Source organism: Hyperoodon ampullatus, assembly GCF_949752795.1.
Source record: "Hyperoodon ampullatus genome assembly, chromosome: 5".
Taxonomy (NCBI): Eukaryota; Metazoa; Chordata; class Mammalia; order Artiodactyla; family Ziphiidae; genus Hyperoodon; species Hyperoodon ampullatus.
This window is the reverse complement of record NC_136918.1, coordinates 48,619,375-48,639,886: the sequence shown is the minus strand read 5'-3', so window position 1 is coordinate 48,639,886 and position 20,512 is coordinate 48,619,375. Positions and strand designations below refer to the sequence as shown.

The 20,512-nt window shown below is 47.4% G+C and overlaps 1 protein-coding gene across 1 annotated transcript; it reads left to right on the top strand.

The window, feature by feature from the left end:
- Positions 1 to 1,776: 1,776 nt before the first annotated feature.
- SOX2 (SRY-box transcription factor 2) lies at positions 1,777 to 3,019 on the top strand (the record flags this gene model as incomplete). The annotated part of the gene is made up of 1 exon (XM_079705358.1): positions 1,777 to 3,019. The coding sequence occupies one exon, from the start codon at positions 1,777 to 1,779 to the stop codon at positions 2,758 to 2,760; it is 984 nt and encodes a 327-aa protein (XP_079561484.1). The 3' UTR covers positions 2,761 to 3,019.
- Between the last annotated feature and the right edge of the window lie 17,493 nt (positions 3,020 to 20,512).

Below are 20,512 nucleotides of genomic sequence, written 5' to 3'. Positions count from 1 at the left end.
CTAGGAGGGCAGGATTCCTGAGCCCCTACTCCCGCCCCCCATCCCATCCTCCTCCAGCCCGGGCCTTGCCGGGCTCCCCCCTTCCCCAATCCTGGTCGCCTTCCTCCAGCCGGCCCGGCCTGCACCTGTGCCTGGAGAGCACCACCCCCGCCTCCCAGGCCCGGAGCCCCCTCCGGGGTTAGCCCCAGCCCCAGGCTGTCGGGGCGATGGGCCACCGCGGTAGAAGTAGGTGGGGGAAATGCCAGGGCTGGTTCTGCTTGAGTCTTGGGAACTCTGCGTGGGAGGGAGTTTGTGAGTGCGGCTCAAAAGCCACCTCCAAGCAGTGCCCTAGGATGCCAGGAAGCTGAGATTACCCTCCCCCATAGACAGCACTTCTGAGCGTCCTTCTGTGGATCTTTTTCTTCCCCCAGCCCCCTTTGGAACCCCACACCACTGAGAGCCCTCCTTGGGGGAAGCTCAGGAAAATGGGAGAGAAGACGAGCGTCCCCTCTGCACCGACTGAGTGGAGAACGATGGGTGGGAGATGTGGCTGGTGAGAGCCAAGCTGTGGTTTCCGGCCCAGAGGGCTGAGCTGGGCAGGGAAGAGCGTGGATTCAGCTGCTTACCCAGGCCCGGCCCGGCCTCAGCTCTAGAGGCCGCACAGATCCGAGCAGAGTTTATTTTTAAAACAGAGCGAATTACGTGGAAGCAAGGAGGGTTCTGAGGACAGAGCTTTCCGTCTCCTAACTTCTTGTCGGGACAGTGTGAGAAGGGGGTGAGCGAGGGTCTGCTCCCGTGGAGGGAGAGGGGCGAGCGGAAGAGCCAGGTTAGGGAGAAGAGCTAGAGCGGCTGGATTTGGGGGCTGTGTGCGGAGGAGCGGGAGAACAATGACACACCAACTCCAGCACGGCCGGTTTCCTGATATACTAGGAGGACAGTCGCCCTGAGCCACCCTCTCTGCCCTCCCCCACCCCACCTCAGCTTCTCGCGCCCCCTCCTCATTTCAGCAGCCCGCACCAAAGAGTAAATCAAGATTAAGTTTAAAGACGAAGAAATCGTAGTCTTAGTGCTGTTTACCCACTTCCTTCGAAAAGGCGTGTGGTGTGACCTGTTGCTGCGAGAGAGGATACAAAGGTTTCTCAGTGGCTGGCAGACTGGCTGTGGGAGCCGCCTCCCCCTCCCTCCTCCCCGCGCCTCCCCCCGCACCTCCCCCCGCGCCTCCCCCGCGAGGCCGGCGGCGCGGCAGGCCCCGCCCCCTTTCATGCAAAACCCGGCGGCGAGGCTGGGCTCGAGTGGAGGAGCCGCCGCGCGCTGATTGGTCGCTGGAAACCCATTTATTCCCTGACAGCCCCCGTCACATGGATGGTTGTCTATTAACTTGTTCAAAAAAGTATCAGGAGTTGTCAAGGCAGAGAAGAGAGTGTTTGCAAAAGGGGGAAAGTAGTTTGCTGCCTCTTTAAGACTAGGACTGAGAGAAAGAAGAGGAGAGAGAAAGAAAGGGAGAGAAGTTTGAGCCCCAGGCTTAAGCCTTTCCAAAAAATAATAATAACAATCATCGGCAGCGGCTGGACCGGCCAGAAGAGGAGGGAAGCGCTTTTTTGATCCTGATTCCAGTTTGCCTCTCTCTTTTCTTCCCCCAAATTATTCTTCGTCTGATTTTCCTCGCGGAGCCCTGAGCTCCCGACACCCCCGCCCGCCTCCCCTCCTCCTCTCCCCCCCGCCCGCGGGCCCCCCAAAGTCCCGGCCGGGCCGAGGGTCGGCGGCCGCCGGCGGGCCGGGCCCGCGCACAGCGCCCGCATGTACAACATGATGGAGACGGAGCTGAAGCCGCCGGGCCCGCAGCAAACTTCGGGGGGCGGCGGCGGCGGCGGCGGCGGCGGCGGCGGCGGCGGCGGCAACTCCACCGCGGCGGCGGCTGGCGGCAACCAGAAGAACAGCCCGGACCGCGTCAAGCGGCCCATGAACGCCTTCATGGTGTGGTCCCGCGGGCAGCGGCGCAAGATGGCCCAAGAGAACCCCAAGATGCACAACTCGGAGATCAGCAAGCGCCTGGGTGCCGAGTGGAAACTTTTGTCGGAGACGGAGAAGCGGCCGTTCATCGACGAGGCCAAGCGGCTGCGAGCGCTGCACATGAAGGAACACCCGGATTATAAATACCGGCCCCGGCGGAAAACCAAGACGCTCATGAAGAAGGATAAGTACACGCTGCCGGGAGGGCTGCTCGCCCCGGGCGGTAACAGCATGGCGAGCGGGGTCGGGGTGGGCGCCGGCCTCGGCGCGGGCGTGAACCAGCGCATGGACAGCTACGCGCACATGAACGGCTGGAGCAACGGCAGCTACAGCATGATGCAGGACCAGCTGGGCTACCCGCAGCACCCGGGCCTCAACGCGCACGGCGCCGCTCAGATGCAGCCCATGCACCGCTACGACGTGAGCGCCCTGCAGTACAACTCCATGACCAGCTCGCAGACCTACATGAACGGCTCGCCGACCTACAGCATGTCCTATTCGCAGCAGGGCACCCCTGGCATGGCTCTTGGCTCCATGGGCTCGGTGGTCAAGTCCGAGGCCAGCTCCAGCCCCCCCGTGGTTACCTCTTCTTCCCACTCCAGGGCGCCCTGCCAGGCCGGGGACCTCCGGGACATGATCAGCATGTACCTCCCTGGCGCCGAGGTGCCGGAGCCCGCCGCCCCCAGCAGACTTCACATGTCGCAGCACTACCAGAGCGGCCCGGTGCCCGGCACGGCCATTAACGGCACACTGCCCCTCTCGCACATGTGAGGTCCGGACAGTGAACTGGAGGGGGCGGGTTAGAAATTTTCAAAGAAAAAGAGGGAAATGGAAGGAGAGCAAGAAACACCAAGGAGAAAAACCCGGTACGCTCAAAAAAAAAAAAGAAAAAAAAAAAAGTCATCACCCACAGCAAATGACAGCTGCAAAAGAGAACGCCAGTCTCATCCGCACTCACGCAAAAACTGCAATGCCGGCAAGAAAACTTTTATGAGAGATCCTGGACTTCTTTTGGGGGGACTATTTTTGTACAGAGAAAACCTGGGGTGGGGGTGGGGAGGGCGAGGGAATGGACCTTGTATAGATCTGGAGGAAAGAAAACTACGCAAAACTTTTTAAAAGTTCTAGTGATACGGTAGGAGCTTTGCAGAAAGTTTGCAAAAGTCTTTACCAATAATATTTAGAGCTAGTCTCCAAGCGACGAAAAAAAATGTTTTAATATTTGCAAGCAACTTTTGTACAGTATTTATCGAGATAAACATGGCAATCAAAATGTCCATTGTTTATAAGCTGAGAATTTGCCAATATTTTTCAAGGAGAGGCTTCTTGCTGAATTTTGATTCTTCAGCTGAAATTTAGGACAGTTGCAAACGTGGAAAGAAGAAAATTAATCAGATTTGGACATTTTAATTGTTTAAAAATTGTACAAAAGGAAAAAAATTAGAATAAGTACTGGCAAAACCATCTCCGTGGTCTTTAAAGGGGCAAAAGTTTTAGATTGTACTAAATTTTTTTAACTTACTGTTAAAAGCAAAAATGGCCATGCAGGTTGACATCGTTGGTAATTTATAATAGCTTTTTTTTTGTTTCCCAACTTTCCATTTTGTTCAGATAAAAAAACAACATGAAATTACTGTGTTTGAAATATTTTCTTATGGTTTGTAATATTTCTGTAAATTTACTGTGATATTTTAAGGTTTTCCCCCTTTTATTTTCCGTAGTTGTATTTTAAAGATTCGGCTCTGTATTATTGAATCAGTCTGCCGAGAATCCATGTATATATTTGAACTAATACCATCCTTATAACAGGTACATTTTCAACTTAAGTTTTTACTCCATTATGCACAGTTTGAGATAAATAAATTTTTGAAATATGGACACTGAAATTATGCTTGAGTCTTTCATTTATTTGGATAACACTGTGATTATACCCAACTCCTCGGGGAATATACTGTGCTCAGCCAAGAAAGCAAAGTACCTAAAACCTTGGTATTCTAGTCCAGTAGCATGTGCTAATGTTAAGTGCAACAAATAAATGGCTGGATGATTAATTGACTAAGTACTCTTGAAAAAATGGAAATGCTTATGTCATTTCCAAAATAGAAAGTAGGGACCTATATTGTAAATCCACCCCCTCGTTTTCTAAGCAGCATGAATAAGCATGATGGGGACTTAAACTGATTTATGCCACTTGTTGCCAGAAAGGAGTCAATTCTGAAAAATTTCATGTAGCTTAGCAGATGGGGTATTGAGCCAAATCAGAACCAGGTTGGCTGGTTTTGTTTTCGATTTCTGCACAGCACAATGGCCCTTTGGAAACGTGGTTATAGGGGAAAATGATGCTTCTTGTATAGGAATAATTGCAAACTAGACAAGCAAAGTACTCATCTGCTGGGTGGGTGTTTGGATTACTCTGGCCCTGCTATTGTCTAAGAAACAAGTGGTTTGCTTTCTTTGTTCCCTAACTTCATAAACTTTCTTTTCTACATTTTCCTGTTTAGGGGCGAGGGAAAGCAAAGAGCATCTTGCAAAACTCCCCGACTTATCACAGCTTTTTATTATTATTATTATTATTTATTTTCTTTTTTCCTCTCTCTTTCTCCACGAATTCTGTTTCTTAAATTGGCAGCGCGGGTCCAAGCCTGTAGCCCCAAATCGGATAATCTCTGCAGCTGATAACAAGCAAAAGAGAAGCCAGGCAACAGCCATATTAAAGAAGAAAACAATCAACTCTGAGGTAGATATTTTACTTTGTCCGGTCTAATCACATTTGGAGATGATTGTGCTTTTGATCTGTTGACCATGTTTTACTACAGTAGTAGAGAAGTAGGGGGAGGAGGAAAGGGGTGGAGAAACAGGATTGGATTTGTTGTTTTCTTTTGCCCTAGGAAAGGTAAAGAAAGAATATAGTTGTCCTCAGTGGGAGCGCAAAAGTTGAGAAATCGCCATGGTCTTTGAATTAGCGATGTTTCTGCATCACAACCGACCCGCGCACTTTGGCGCGGTCAGAGAATCTGAAAGACCGACTCCGGAACTTTTCTTTTACTCACTACTTACCTCGCTTATCTTCCCCCACCGAAGGGGACCAGGAGCCTAGGGTCCAGCATTAGGAGCGTGGGTTTCCTTCCTACAATTTCAAGGGCTTGTTGTGTGAACTTGCTACAACTTTGGAGAAGTTGGAATCCAGCTGCGCCTTTCACCCTTGAGTAAAGTATCGGCTGCAGCCCCTAAGTTAGTTCATCCCGTTGGTTCGCATCTTCTCGTTTTCCAAGGAAGTATTTATTTCTCTTGGTGGTGTAATGTTAGTTCTAGACTCAGCTGAGGATATTCTCATATTTTATGTATTTTTATTTCGTATGGATTGCTTTATTTTAGGTGTTTGTTGGGTTTTATTTATTCCTTTTTTTAATCCTCATTTTAAGGGTAATATTGTACTGGGAAAGGACAATTATTATGCCAGTTCCCAATTCTAAGTGAGGCATTTCCCCCCCTAATTAATGCAGAGACTCTAAAAGAATTTCCCCCGGCCTGGCCAGCCATTGTAATGCATATACGGATTATTCACGTGGTAATGAGCACATTCGCCAGTTCTTGCTCACACATACGAATAAAAGAAACTTTGAATAAAGATCCAAATGATCTTGCTGGGGGGTGGGGAGAATATTCCTGGAATTCGAACCAATCAACTATATGGTGTGTATATATTTGAAAAATAGAGATATATTAGAAATATGTACTGGGGTTTAGAGTAATTGCACTGCACTAACCTACCAATTTAAAAAGCCCACAGGATCAGACTAAAAAAAAAAATTTTTTTTTAACTTTTTGGGAAAATGTTCAGGTTCAAATATTTTGCAAGAGGGAGGAGAGCAATACTGTGGGAAGTTGAACTAGTTTTGAATGACTGTTACTGTCTGCATAAAACGAGAGAACTCCCATTCCCCCTCCTAGACCTCCATATCTCCTAACCAAATGAAAGCCAGAATATTTTGTTTGCCGATATAAATTCTTTTGATAAACTGCATTTGAGGAAAATGATACGTATTTCATCACTCATTTGATTGGGTTAAATGGTTCCCCCAAGATGTGTAGTTTCATGGCTAGATCAATATTGAACATATGATATTTTAATTATAACATGATTTCCAAGAAGGGGGTAAACCCTTAAGCTTGCCCAGAGATGATTATCTCCCAGTGCTAAAGTTAGTTGTTGAGTGTTCAGTTTCTTCCTCGGGATATTATCCTGCTCACTAAAGCCATTCAATTTGCAGTCAAAGGGGTGAATTTAATGTTTTGTTAACCGTATACACAGAATAGAAATGTGCAGAAGGATGAGATTATAGTTTGTTCCCTCTGCAATTTTTTTTCTCTCCCTGCACCACCCCCCCCATACTTTAAATAAAGGGTGTTAAAATATTTTGCTGAGCTGTAGTAGATTAGCAAGGTTTCTTGCCAATGCTGGGAAGCCGGTATTACAGACGGTCCCAGGGGGAAATGGCTCACATTAACCACTAAATGAATATTTGACAAGGGCTCATTCGGAGGTATTATTACTATAAACGTGTCCCTACTGGACTTTTCAAGGGTCAAAGAGCAACGCTTCAATTAATTATTTAGTCTGCTCGTAGATTTGGTTGTAATAGCTGTACTTATTTCTAGAACCGACACAATCTTACAGTAGGAAATCTCAGGAGAATCTTCTCCATCAGCAATGCCTTGGATTGAAATACACACAGAGCCCTAGCATTCTATAGCTGACTTTTTCATAAAACATTTTTCTGGACTGGGAGTGTGTGTGTGTGTGTGTGTGTGTGTGTGTGTGTGTGCATGTGTGTATCGGGGGAGGGGGATTATAGTCTCTTTTTCTATTTTATTTACCATTTTTGGTTTAAAAGAAAAAACAAGAGCATAATAAGTTGTCTTAATTTCTACATCATGTCTGGCATAGTCTTTTAGGGCCTTGCAATGTGGAGAGAGAGGGGAGGAGATTTATTTATAACCTTTGCCTTTTCTAAGTGGAGATGTCACAGGATTTCGGAAACTCAGGCAGGCTCTAAGTTTAGAAAGGGTACACATTCCTGTTTGCCAATAAATTTCGGGTTTTAAAATGGAAGACTCCATAGGTTGAGTACTCTGAGTTCTAGTAGTCTCAGAGTAAATTGGGGTACCAGATAATCCCTCCTCCCCTCCCTACCTATTGGTCTGAACATTTCCAGGTGTAGTGGGGGTGAGTGTTCCATTTCTGCCATGTCATAAGTTCCTCTGTGGCCCCAGGTAAAATGGGAAGGGAATGATTTTGAGAGTAAGATTCTTTGACAATAATATAAGGTGAATGAATAAGAGATAAGCTGCAAGGGGTGGGGGGGTGGGATGCAGTAATTACAAACCCAATTCATTCAGCTTTTCAGAACTTTTGTTGTGGGAGCTCCATTGACGGGGTTTTGAGCTGCCACTTTTCTCACATTATAAAGAACTGATCAGCGCCTCAGGGGCACAAGAAATACCGCTTAACTGTATAGTGATGGGGTCTTCTTTTAGAATCCTTACAAGAAGAAAATTAAACAGTGCCTTTGTGTGCACAAGGTTTACTTTTCAGCTGCTAACAGTTTATAGCTAACTGCTCTGAGATTGAAGTTTGACTGTGGTTTGATCGCCTGATAGTTGGCACTGCTTATTTATTTATTTGTTGTAATTAAAATATTTTTTAATATCCCCCCCCATTTTATTTCTTGCTTTGGAGAATTTTGCAAAACAGGTTCTTATATTTTGTTTTGTGGAAAGAATTTCCTTTGCCATGAGCTTTAGCAGAGGCTTGAGTTTACATTCTCCAGCACTTCCTCCCCCCCACCCCACCATTATTGCCTTAAAATAATTTGCATCTCACTTTTTTATGCTGCCTTTCCTTGCTCTCAGAGCAAAGGCTGCTTTTCAGGACAGCTACAAGTGAGATTGGGGGTGGCGGTTGATTGATTTCTTTTCGTTGCTTTCTTTTTTGACCAAAGTTGGAAGATGGCTGGATGGATTTCCTTAGGGACCTCGTCTATGAGGTGGATCCCTTAAAGACAGGAGAAGAGGGAGAAACTCTTGACCTTTACTATGAAAATATGGATTAAAGTCCAAAGGGAAACAGCTTCCGGAGTTCTAGAGTGAACAACTGTGGAAAGAGCTTTCCAAATATAAGGAAATAGCCCAAACCAGAGAATTGGTTTAGTATCTTTCATAGTTATTTTCTATTAAAAACTTTCCTTGAAATATGACCTCTGATATCACCCAGGGAGACTTTGTAACCTGTCTCTCTTCTGACGATGCTCTCTGGTTTTACAATTTTTGTTTTCAATTTCTTTATGTTTGGTTTACTTGGACTTTAGGAAATAATGGACTCGACTAAGAGAAGAATTCTCTTTGGGTGGGTGGGTTACTAAGACAAGGCCACGATTTTCACTGGCAGAGAGCTCTCTTTATGTATGCGGGTCTAGATGGATTTTATTTTTACATTTTGGTGCAATGGTAATATTTCTGATTCAGTGAGCGGTGCACTCAGTTTCTCTTCAAAAGCAAATGGAAGGTCCTCTCATTTCAGGACTCAAAGATATTTGCTACTTCTGGGATTTTGGACTTGAGATGCTTGCTCTACTTTGCAAAGAAGTGTCAGGTGATTTAAAAGGTCCAAGGAGTCGCTCGTTTCATTACCCTCGTCTGCCTGCATGTACAGAATGAAATGTGCGCTATTAGTAAAGATTTAGGCGCCTCGAGCTATCTTTTGCCTCCCTACCTGGGCTTGGGTGCGGGGCGCGGCGCAGGACTGTGAGCGCGCGGGCCTCCCACCCGCTAGCCCTAGGGAGCGCGCCGCGCCCAGCGCCCGGAGCGGATGCGCGGGCAGATGGAAGCTGAGGCGGCCAAGAGCCCGGCGGGGGACCTGACGTCACCGCGGCCCTGGCCACGGCCCCCACGGGGCTGCCTGGGAAGGTGCTGCGGAGGGCTCGAGTTCTCTCCGCCCGAACCCTACCCAAACGGCCCGATTTCCTTTCTCGGTCCTGGACCGTGCCGCGTTGGGCAAGTTTGCAAAGTCCCTCACCCCTCCGGAGTCCTCCATCTCCTGTACCCCAGCCCTCTCCACGTTGACCTCGTGACGCCAAAGATGGTTCTAGGCCCCAAGCTTCCCAAATCAGAGTTTGACTGACTCACGTTCTGCCTTCCTCTTGCCTTTAATCTCAGACCCTTATTTTAAAGGGGTTATTTGTCCCTGTTTGGTGCCGAGGCTCAGCATGAGTTATCTCGCTCTTAGCCCTTCCCAATGCCAGAGGCTGCGCATTGGCATGGCTGTGGGAAGCCACAGGAGCTACGTGGGCTCCCCGGAATACTGCGCCCCTCTAGGATCAGAGTAGGTAAGGATGGGAGGATGCAGATCCTTCACTTCCCCATTTATAAAATAAAGGTAATATATAGTTACTTGGCAGAAGATGAGTACAAAGCCACTGACGCTAAATAGGATTAATTGATAGCTATTACTTTTCTTACTGTCCATTGGAATTAGGAGCTAGGGAAGGCAAAAGCTTCTCCTTTTAGACTCCAGAGATCAATACAGAAATTCGGGTTCTTCCTCTCCTTTCTGGTCTTGGGCGGTGAAATTAGCCTTGTTCAGACCACCCTTCGTCCTTTTCCAGTGCCCTTCCTGGCTTAGGGTTCGCCTAGGAAGTTATCCTGCAAACTTGCCACCCCTGGGCTTCTTCCTGAAGGGAGGGATACCGACATTCCGGGCAGGAGCCGCGCCCCCACCCCCCCCCCCACCCCCCGGAAGGCAGAAAAATAATTACTGTATTAAAAGGAGCGGTGAATTCTTCCCAAGGGTTCTTATCGCTGGCAGCCAGGCCAGGGCGGGACTGCGCCCCCATCTCCACCTCATGACGTCAGGGTCTGCAGGGCCTCGGGGATGAAATGATTCGTTTGAGTGTTCCAGAAAGGGCAATGCGAACACTTGCAGGGAGAGGCCAGGGGAACTGGTCTCCATCCCCAGAACCCAGCTCCAGCTTTTGAGGCTACAGAGGCTGTCGCCCCTCAGCATAGCCAAACACACAAATAGCCAGAGTCTTCACTACTTACATGGTCACGCACACAACACTCATCACTGTGTCACCTTGGCACTCGATATATTTATATAAATATAAATACATATTTATATATTTACATATATAGGCAAACAACTATATAGTTATTTGATTTGCTAAGTAGAGTTTGTTGTGAGGTCTGAATGAGTTGATTTGGGTTTACATTTGTTTTGTTTTGAGACGATCAACAAATTACACTAAAAGCCTTTACCAAGTACACCGTATCTTTATTTTATTTAGCCCTGCATAAGTTTCAGTGGTGGATGGAGAATTGGACTCCCCAAAGTTTTCCGGTTCTAATATGGAGCCATGGTTAGGACAATTGCTTCTGGCTTGCCATTGCTATGCCATTTCCATTTTCTCATTCCTTCTCCACTCCTAATAATTTGTGTAGCTTTTAATAATCTTTTTAGAATCAAGAAAAAATTGCTGAGAGAATGCCTTGGAACAGTGATTTAAACTGTAGATAAGAAAGACATTCGGTTCGTGCACTCCATGTAAAATGGATAGAATTATTTGTTGAGTGAAAGCGCCTCTGCATTTCTCAAGTTTTGTTTACGAACCGATTTAATTCATTGACTGCTCTTGCAATGGAAGGGGTTCTGGAAACTATGCCTTATGTTCTGATATTGGTTCAGACTAATGATTTACTGAGAATTAGCCAATATTTCACATGCAGTCAGTTTAGTATCAACTCACATCCAGGTCGATTTGACTATCACACATAACTCAAATCTGGGTTATTGCATAACGTTACAATTTAATCAGCCTGAAATACTAAATGGCAAACTTGTGTTTTCCTTCCGCTCAAAGTCCTCTTCCCTTTCTTTGTTTCCCCCTTACTCCCACCTCCAAGGAAAATATCTTAAAATTAAGCTTTCCTTGTGAGAGTTTGTTTACTCCAGCTTCCGTTAAACTAGGCTAACACGCTCTCATCAGCTTTCTAAACACTCTCTCATCGGCTTTGTAAAATGGTGCAAAAACGTCTTGGAGTCTAAGATGGCAAAATAAACCTGAGCATATGGGGGGAAGACATCGTTGTTAGAAAATTGATTTAAATGTTTAGCTCACACTTCAGCCTGATGCCTCCCGTACTACCCTTTCTTGCTTTGCTCACTGCCCGCCCCTGGCTCTTGGGTACCTCACTTCTATTAGCAAGCTGGTTCACCAGCATAGATAATGAATGCATTTCGAGCCGCCCTTCTGATAAGATAAATCAGGGGCTTTTCTCTTTTGCAAGTTTCTGCTTTCATTCCCATTAAAACTTCTCCATGCACCATGCTGCAGTGTCTTTCTGCAAAACTTACTCTGCCCATGTAAACTATGGAGGTATGTTTTCAATAGGAAACATCAGGTAATCTTTTTTTCGAGAAGCCTTACAAGTTAAGGATACAAAATATTTCATAGTTAGTTGTGTGAGCTTCCAAATTAGCTGCATATAAAGTATTTTAAGATTTTTTTGGCTGTCACTGGCTGGCAATACTCATTTTGTGTGTGTGTGTTGGTTTGAAAAGCAGGAAGAAATGTAATGAATTGAGTGCTGTCAGAGATGTCTTCTGTTTGAACAATCTGCGATGGGCTGAATGGCAGGGACTCCCTCATCCAGTGCAGGTGCAGTAGAGCTGGGGAAGGGGGGAGGGGGGGCTCCCTCTGTTCAGTCAAAAAGCACCATTCTCCACAATAGACCACACACTGACAGCCAGCGTGACATCAACTCACACTTTCATACTTTTCCCCCATCCATAGTTCTGAGTTCACAAAGTGGCCATACAGTAGCCTTGGTTAGGTTCCTTTAATGAACATTTTGTGGCTCCATGTCCAACATTGAAATCTGCTGAGCCCTGGGAGGAACAAATAGATTTTTAATCGCGAGTTCCAAATCAAAATGTATAGCCATAGATATTTAAAGTTAAGCTGGTCTCTCCACTCTCTCCCAAAATCAATGCCCACAACAGCCCCCAGATGATCTGAAAACTCTGAGTTAAAAGTTCTTCTGAGATTTACTAGGTTCCAAGGCACTGTTTTCTGATGGCTGGAGAGAGACTAAACAGGAAACGAGGGAAGGCACGGATTTCGTGTATTTATTTAAATTTAAAAGAACCCTAGTATTTTATTGTGCTTCGTGAGAGGATTAATCCTGCAAATGAACGAACATTAATCTTGTGGAGTGGAGTCTGTCCCCTTTTGAATTGGTTTTACTGGGAGATAGAGAAGGGGGGATAGGAAAGGCAGCAACTGTTCGAAAACTCTCGGCAAAGATGCGACCACTCTTTGGCTGCCCCACCACTGAAGGGCCGGACCTTGGGGAGATTTTACTGTACATCTGTTTAAACTCGGGCCTCGGGGCCTCAAGTTTTAAATGGAATTACTGAAGGAGGGAACGCTACTTGAGAAACTATTCTTGTCAATCCCTTCCTGCCCCCATTCCCCACCTGGTTCCTACTCTTCTCCGCCCCACCCCCTTCTGACACTTCTTAATCTGGGATCCGAGCGTTTAGTAGAAAGAGGGAGGAAAGAAGGAGGAAAGGACCTTGCGGGCCAGGAAGGTTCCCCCACCGCCGCCGCCGCGCGGGGAGAGATCCCTACGGCCCTGCCACTGGCTGATTTCCCTCTGTCCTCGGACTTGCTGAAGCATCGCGCCGAGGAAAATTGCTCCCTGTTCGCTTATTTAAAAACCATGTAACCATATACATTTTTCACCGCGGCAACAAAAATATCAACTTTCGAGCCCTCGGAGCAAAACCTTCATCATTCGCCTGAACATTGTTGTTCAGTGGGTGGGGGTTGGGAATAGGCAGACCTCCCAGGGCAGAAGCCACAGCTTTACCCAACTCCCGCCTCGGGCGTGGAGACAAGGAGTCGGGAGTCCGGCGGGGCAGAGCGCAGGGCCGGAGGATCTGGTGTGCAGGGCGAATAGGGGCCAAGTTCTTTAAAACCTCACATAACACAGGAAGAGACGGGTCTTACCATCTCTGTGGCGCCCTTTGCTTGTGACTGCAACCAGTTGCCCGTAGGCTGCGATGAGTATGCCTACGGCGCCTACTAAAGTCTGGGCCTCGGACGAGAGGCGTCTCCCTCCCCTCGACACGCCGCCCTCCACTGTTTGATAGCTGCCGCGTCTTCCGGCAGGTACACACCCACAATTAATCTTTCTTATTAAAGCCTCCATTCTGCACCCAAGGGGCGACTCAAACCTATTTAGATTTCCTTGGTTGGCTGCACAAATTTAAGTGGGCAAAGAGTTATAAACCTAATAACAGAGAGCGAGAGAGAGAGTGATTTGAGTAGAGAAGACGCAAGATTCACTAGGCGTGTAAGGATGCTGCGGGCCATGCCCTCCCCAGGCCCCCGCCTCGGGGTGCGCTCCCGGCTCCGGGAAAGGCAGCAAACCTCCCGCGCACACACCGCACGCAACATCCATACGCACACCTACACCCCTACCCTTCGCTCACTGAGATTGCCTCTTCCGCATTTCTTACAAACCCCTCCCAGAAAGGCGGAATTCTCAGAGCATCCCAAACCAGGGAACTTCCAGAGAACCAGGGAACGTTTGCACTGTTTGGGATTAATTGAGAATAATTAACACTGGAGACCGTTAATCACCACTTTGCTGCTCTCTCCCTCCTTTCGGGTCTGCGGCGACTGCCTCTCTCGCTCCGGCTGCCGGCGCGGGTGGGTTCGCTGGTGAAAGTGAAGACGTCGCGGTAGCTGTCACCCAGTTCGGCTGTACTTTTTTAAACGCTCGCATATTGTTTGATTACTAATTCGAGTTAATATGATCTTTATGGTAACATAACAGTGGATAATTGGCCTTTTTTTCTGAACAACAATGTAAATCACAATCGCTTTATTATTTAATAACGTCAAACGCTTCGTTGGATTGGCCCCGACCGAGAAGACCTTTTCTTTCTAGACAGTGTTGTGGAGGAAGAACAATGAAGATCTAATTGTGGAGATTTCATAAGTTGGCTCCCTTAAATGAACAGCTTAGATATGGAAGTTCCAGCAGATGTGGGCCCTATTCGCCGTAGAAACTCTACCCCCAACCCCCAATGCATACAGCCCAAACACTCTATTGGAGGTTTTTTTGTGGTGGTGGTCCTCAGATCCTAGCAACCACCTAAATCTTCCAGTAGCAATTAGAGCTTTTATCGGGCTTGCTCTTCAGCCCTTTATATTGCCGATTTAGCATCAGGACATTGAGTCCACATACCAAATTAGCGCAACTCCTAAAGAGCCACAGCCACTAATGCGCCCCTTCGGTCACTTTGGTTGTTGGACACCGAGAGCACCGGCCTGGGGCTCTTTAAAAGTCTTATTTTGTTTTGATTTGATTTCAAAAAACGGATTCACCAACGCAGTGTCTTGGAATATACTTTTTCAGGCAGAGTTTTGCCAGGGGCACGAGCCATTATTTTGCTAATTGCTTGCAAGAGCGGACGAAACCCAGAGACCCCTCAAATGCAGATGGCAACGCTTGGAAGGAATGGGTCCCCGCTGCCCGAAAGAAAGATTAGTCACATTTGCCCCCAAAGCTTCAATTCTAATGGCTCTCCGTCGCGGCTCTTGCCGTAGCAGAAGGACGGCTGTCTCTGGGGTCTTAAGACTTCGGAGTTCTTTGCAAATGGGGAACCCTCACCATTTGGAATTCGGAACAAGGAGAGATACTCCGAGTCTACAGCAGGTTTTGTTTTTGCGTGTGCCCGCCTCTCCATTTTATTCAACTTCTACTGCCTGTCGGGAGGCAGAACAATTCGCGCGCCCCCCCACCCCGGCCCCAGCCCCGCGCCCGCCCGCCTCGCTTCTAAGATAAACAGGAGGTGCGAAATGCTTCGCCTGCACACGCGCCCTCGGGGCCCCTCTCCCCTCATCCCCCGCGCACCGACTGTGCAGCTGTCCTCGGCCTAGACCTGGGTGGAGACACCCCCCCCCTTCTCTTCCCATCCGCATTTTAAAACCATCACATCGACGGTTCTAGAGTCATGTTCACATTTTTGGCCCCCTTCCAATTTCTTTCCGGTCCACTCTCCCCCTTTCTGAGAACCAAAAAAGTGACAAGGAGAAGAGTTGGGAGATTGAGAGAAGGCCATGGATTTTCAAGTTATCCCCCATCCCCCCACCCCCGCCCCCCGCCCTGTTAAAAGTGTATTTTACCACAAGGAGTGCATTAGGAAACTTTCCCTAACAGGACTTGGGCGCAGTGTTATTCTTCTCTAGGGGCCCGCTGGCCTCCCCGCCCTCGCTGGACAATGCGCGCTTTGAGGCTCGGTGGCCTGCAGGCAGCGGGAGACGAGGGGACTGGGCGGCCTTCCTCCAAGGGGCCCGCAGCTGGGGGAGAGCCGGGCAAGGAGCAGGGCCGGGGAGGCGGGCCATGCAGGAAGAAAAACCATAAAAGCAGCCCTCCACAGAGGCCCGCTTTAAGGACGGTAGGGCAGGGCGGCTGGGGAGGGGTATGTGAGAGGTTTTGCGCTTTGTTTCTTTCTTATCCCCCCTCACCCCCACCCCCCGACATCCAAACATTTTATTTCGACACAGAATTAGTCAGCCTAGGTCTTCCTACCCCCTCGCCCTCACTCTTGGGTACCTGGTCTCTGGTTAATAATATCTCAACCCGAGTCTTTAACGCTCAAATCGACCCAAGCCTGGCCCCAGCCTTTCTCAACGCCCACTCCCTGCTCCCCGCTCGGGGTGCCAAGCCACAGGAAAAGCCCCCCGGCCAGGCACTCTGGGACGCTACTTTCTAGTTTGGGGTCTTTTTTTTTTTCTTCCCAAAGAGAACACCACCACCCTCCCCTCCAAGCAGCCTTAGGCTAGGACCTCTGGAATCAGCAGAAGCCCTCGGAGGGTTACCATATTGGTGGAAGCATTTGTCTATTCTTCTAAAACTTATACCAAACCGGGCGCCAGGGCCACGTGCTGTGCCTTCGAAACGCGGCCGCGGGCCCTGGCTTTCAGAGCCGCGGAAGCCTGGCTGGCGTGGAGCGGGCGCGGAAGCCACGGGCAGGGGTTAGGGGCCCGCGCTGCGCCGCAGGTCCGGCCGCAGCGCTGAGTGAAGCGAATTATCTGGAGCGTGTTTGATCTGGGGCTGCGTAATCAGCTTCTGCTTTATTTGTTTGTTTGTAATCTCATATTTAGCAAGCTGGGACGGTGGCAGCAAGGGAGAAAGGAAGGGATGGAGGAGGGGGCTTCGCAGTAACCACACCCCTTCCTAATGAGTTAATTTCCATATTTGCGCCTCCGGCATCTAGCGCCCTCTTTTTCCCGACGCTACCGTGTTGTTGAGTCTTGCGCAGCGCAGACGCCTCCACTCTGGATTGAAATGAAAAAGCTCGCGGTGGGAGCAGAAAATTGGTCTATTGATACATTCGCTCCGAGTGTTGCTTGATCTTGGCCTCACCGGCCGCCGATTGTTCCCCCCACCCCAAATGGGGCGCACACGGATGGCCGAGGGCTCGCAGACACCCAGGCAGGCAGCAGACAGAAACTGACCTTCCTGCCTTTTCCCGTGCTCCAACTGTCCGACCCCCACGTCCCTTCCTTTTTACCCAACTCCAGATTTTTTTTTTTCTCTCTCTCAAGGTGAGGGCAGTAAGGGCAGGGTCGCATAGAAGGGGGGGATATAATCCCAAACGAATGAATCAAAAGTGAAAGTTTCAAAGTAGATCCCCGGTCCTGATCGAGAAAAGTAATGCTATCTTGCACTCGAGAGAGTGTGCTGGCCCGAGTGTGCGTATATAAGAGAGGGAAGGAGAGAAACTGAGGTTGTGAAGTTTGTCTGTACTCTGAGTGGGTTAAAAGTCGCGGCAAAGACAGTGAAGTTTTGGAAGACTCTCAGTAGAAAACTCAAGGCGGGTTTCAGGTGCTTCTAACCTGGTTTCCTATACATTTTCTTGGTGAGTGTGCTCAGAAAATTGGAGAAACAGACTTTTACAATGGACTCACTCCCCCCTGACCCCCATCACACCACCCTCCTTACTTTGCCGCGCGCGAACTAGGGTGTGGGCTCAGGCTTGAACTCCAAAATAGCGTGGTTGTCAATTGCGAGCTGTAGCAATATCAAAGTGAACTGTCCCAAGTAACTCTTGTCTAGAAGCTGGGAAGAAGCTTAAGCAGCTCGCTTTAATGATGATTTGTAGCTCGGCAAGGGGCACGGACAGCAAACACCCCGCAGGTGTGTGCCGTAACACCACCATCCGGACTTGAATGTAGATTACTCTGGCGATCGTTTGATCGGCCCTTTGAAACCCTTTACAATTGCCTGTGACGAACGGCCAGTCTCAGTTTTACTCTGAATAATGCCTTGAGGGTAAGTCCTTCGGGCTTTTAAAGAGCGCCAGTATTTTTTTTTTTAAGAATAAAAAAAGAAAAACTTTCGATTTTGGTTTAGACATTGTCAACTTTGAGTCGCTAACAAGCATCACTCAAGCTATTCAGTACTTAATGACCGTTACCTTTGCTGTCTTACATATACAGACGTACATATACATATATATATGAAAACAAAGTCGTTAATTTTGTCTTCTTTAGTTCCAAACTGCCCCGCCTGTTTATAGATGTTTGTGTGGATGTTTATTATAAACCTGCATTATTATTATTAATGCCATTGTTAATCTTGTCTTAACTCCTTCTGTATTCTCTCTGAATTGTATCTGTTTGGGCAAGTGGGAGTTTAACTTAAACATTAAGACTTTCCAAAGTAAAACTCTCTAGTTTAACCCTCGCCAACACCTTCGCATCAACCCCCATCACCAAAATGAAAAAGGTAGTGCTATTCAACCTTTAATATTTACTTAGAGTGTTTACATAAGAGGAGGAAAATGAACTTTTGTCTGAAATGTGCAACAAGCGGCACTTTGATTTCATAAAATACATGTCAACAATTGCAAGAGCTTATCCAACTAGGGTAGGGGGTGGAGGGTGGGAGTGCAGTTGAATTAAAGGCCCGTTCCTGCCACTTCAGACTACAAAGGGTTACACATAAATAAGTGCCACATTTGCCTATTGCAAAAGTTTCCTCGGTGCTTTCTAAGTCACAACAGGGGAGGGGGAAAGCTGTCGTTTATTATCCAGCTCTGGGCAGGAGCAGACCCCAGTACCACGAGGCTCTTAGCTTTGGCCGGCAGAAGAGGGGTAGCCTTTCAACAGCAGCCCCCTTTGTTCTCCTGATCTCTTTCCCAATTTCAAGCTTCACTTGCACATCCCAAGTTTGTGTGTTAATGACGCTATTACCATCTGGCTTGCCCTACTTTCCAAAAGATATAAATCTCCTAGCTCCATTGCCCGCATTATCATTTAAGTGCCACCATAGCCAGAAGAAAAAGATGCTTTCAAGACTCCAGATTCTCTTGCACTGACTACCTCTGGCATGACTCTTCCACTATATTTATAGACTATACATTGGGTGCAGGAGAGCCCCTTGAGAGACCTGATTTCTCAAAAGCTGTCCCTCCAAGCCAAGGAAGACACGCTACTGGGTGAAAGGAAGGCTTCAAATAAATTTCCCCTTAAAATATTTTTGTTTTGTTTGCAGCAGGCAGATCATATGACCCGATATAGTTTTATGTGCCTGTGCCTTCCTTTCTCCCGATTTAGGTTTGTAAAAAGTCGTGGTGCAACTCCCAGACATCCAAGACGTGCCACTCTTCTAACCCTGTTTTGAGTGGGAGAATAGACTGATATCTTTATGGGTGTGGAGACAGGGGTGAAGGGAGAATAAAAAGCCCCACGAGGCAACTTTTGAGAGCTAGGCCAACTGCATCCCTTCTCTTAAACCCTTACTTTTATAGTGCCTGCATAGATGTGTACATGTTGTGGGATGTACATACCTCTAGCTATAGATCTAGATCTAACTCTTCTTTCCTAGGTAATCAGTGATTTGCGTGTTTTGAGCACAAAAGCTGAGAAACTACAACAAAAAGAGTTGGGCTGGCTTGTGAGTGGCTCCAAAATGACGTCATTTATCCGGCCAGGTCTGAGTGAATAGAGCAGAGCGGTCTGCCTCTGCGTGTGTGGAGTTTAGGCTCAGGCCGCTAGCTGATTTGAACAGCTCATTTCCCTTTGAGGGCTTCTACTGTTTGTGGCCCTAGACAGCCATATCCAGGCACATCTCTCTCCTTGTGATGTACTCTCTCTCCTTCACAATACTATCTTCACAGAGGTGAGTTCCACTAAGATCAGCCAACCCCACAGGCTGGAAGTGGAATTGGAAAGGTGAACTTCCCAGGTTCCTAGGAGAAGCTCTTAAAATCATCAGGATTTGAGCAGACCCCTGTCCCTCTCTCTTAAAAAAAATCTTATCAGACAGAGAAAGCGTCTTTAATAAAATACATTCTTCTTGAGGGATGAAAAAAATCACCTGTAATATATTCCTAATACTTTGATCTGAGCACAGAAGGTACCTAAAACAGCGATTAATTTATATCACACCAGTGTGGCTGTTTGCATGCAAAAGCCGCTTTTTTTTCCAGTTCACTCTCCTGCTTTTTCTCCCCAAACTCAAAAAAGATCTTATTTAGAAATGTGTATCCCTATTTTTTCCTTTTGAGAATATTATCAAGTTGATATGAACAAACTGCAGAGGATATACCATTTAAGTAAGATGCACTTTTAATCACTGATCATTAAAATGGTTATGTTAAATATACTCAATTACATGCATGACTTAACTCTAACAGTACTTTCTATTCTCCCAGCTGCTCACGTATTCCTTAACGATAGTCTGCGGTAGAAACTTGATTATGCTGAATTCATACATTTCGATGGATTTCATCAGCCTAATTAATGCCTCAGTGTGGTCCTGGGGTCTGAATGAACCCTTTACCATGTTTGAGGTTAAAGGCAGTATTGGAATGTAGAAGGTTTTTCTTTCTTAGTTACTCATGAGGTACTTTGGAATTCCACTAAGCAAGGTAGGTAGCAGTTGTTAAACATAGAGCAAAACAAGGACACCCATCCCGATGGCAGATAAAATGAGGCTAATCCCTCATCCTTACCTCCAGGTCAGTATTTCTGGATCTGATAGACAATCTCCAAATATTTAGTAAAGAGGAAGTTACCACCTGGCCGTTGTACCTTAAAACTATGCTAAAAAGGAAAAGTTGAACAGAGATTTATAACTGGTGGCTAAATAAATTTCCTTTGGTTCATCAAGGCTGTCCCTACTCCCCGCCCTTCTTCCTGCTCCCATAACTTTCAGACAGCTTTCCCCCTCCATTTCAACTTTCACATTTCCCAAGGAATCACTCAAGGCCAGTGTTCCTGAGAAACTCCAGTCACCCCCCGTGTGGGTAACTGCATTCAGTCTTTTCAGGTGTAAATTAACATCTGAATACATCTCAACCTTACTGACCCTTGCTACCACCATCACCATCCGGGCCTCAGCAGAGTCTCAGCTAATCTGCACTGCCACAGTTGGCAGG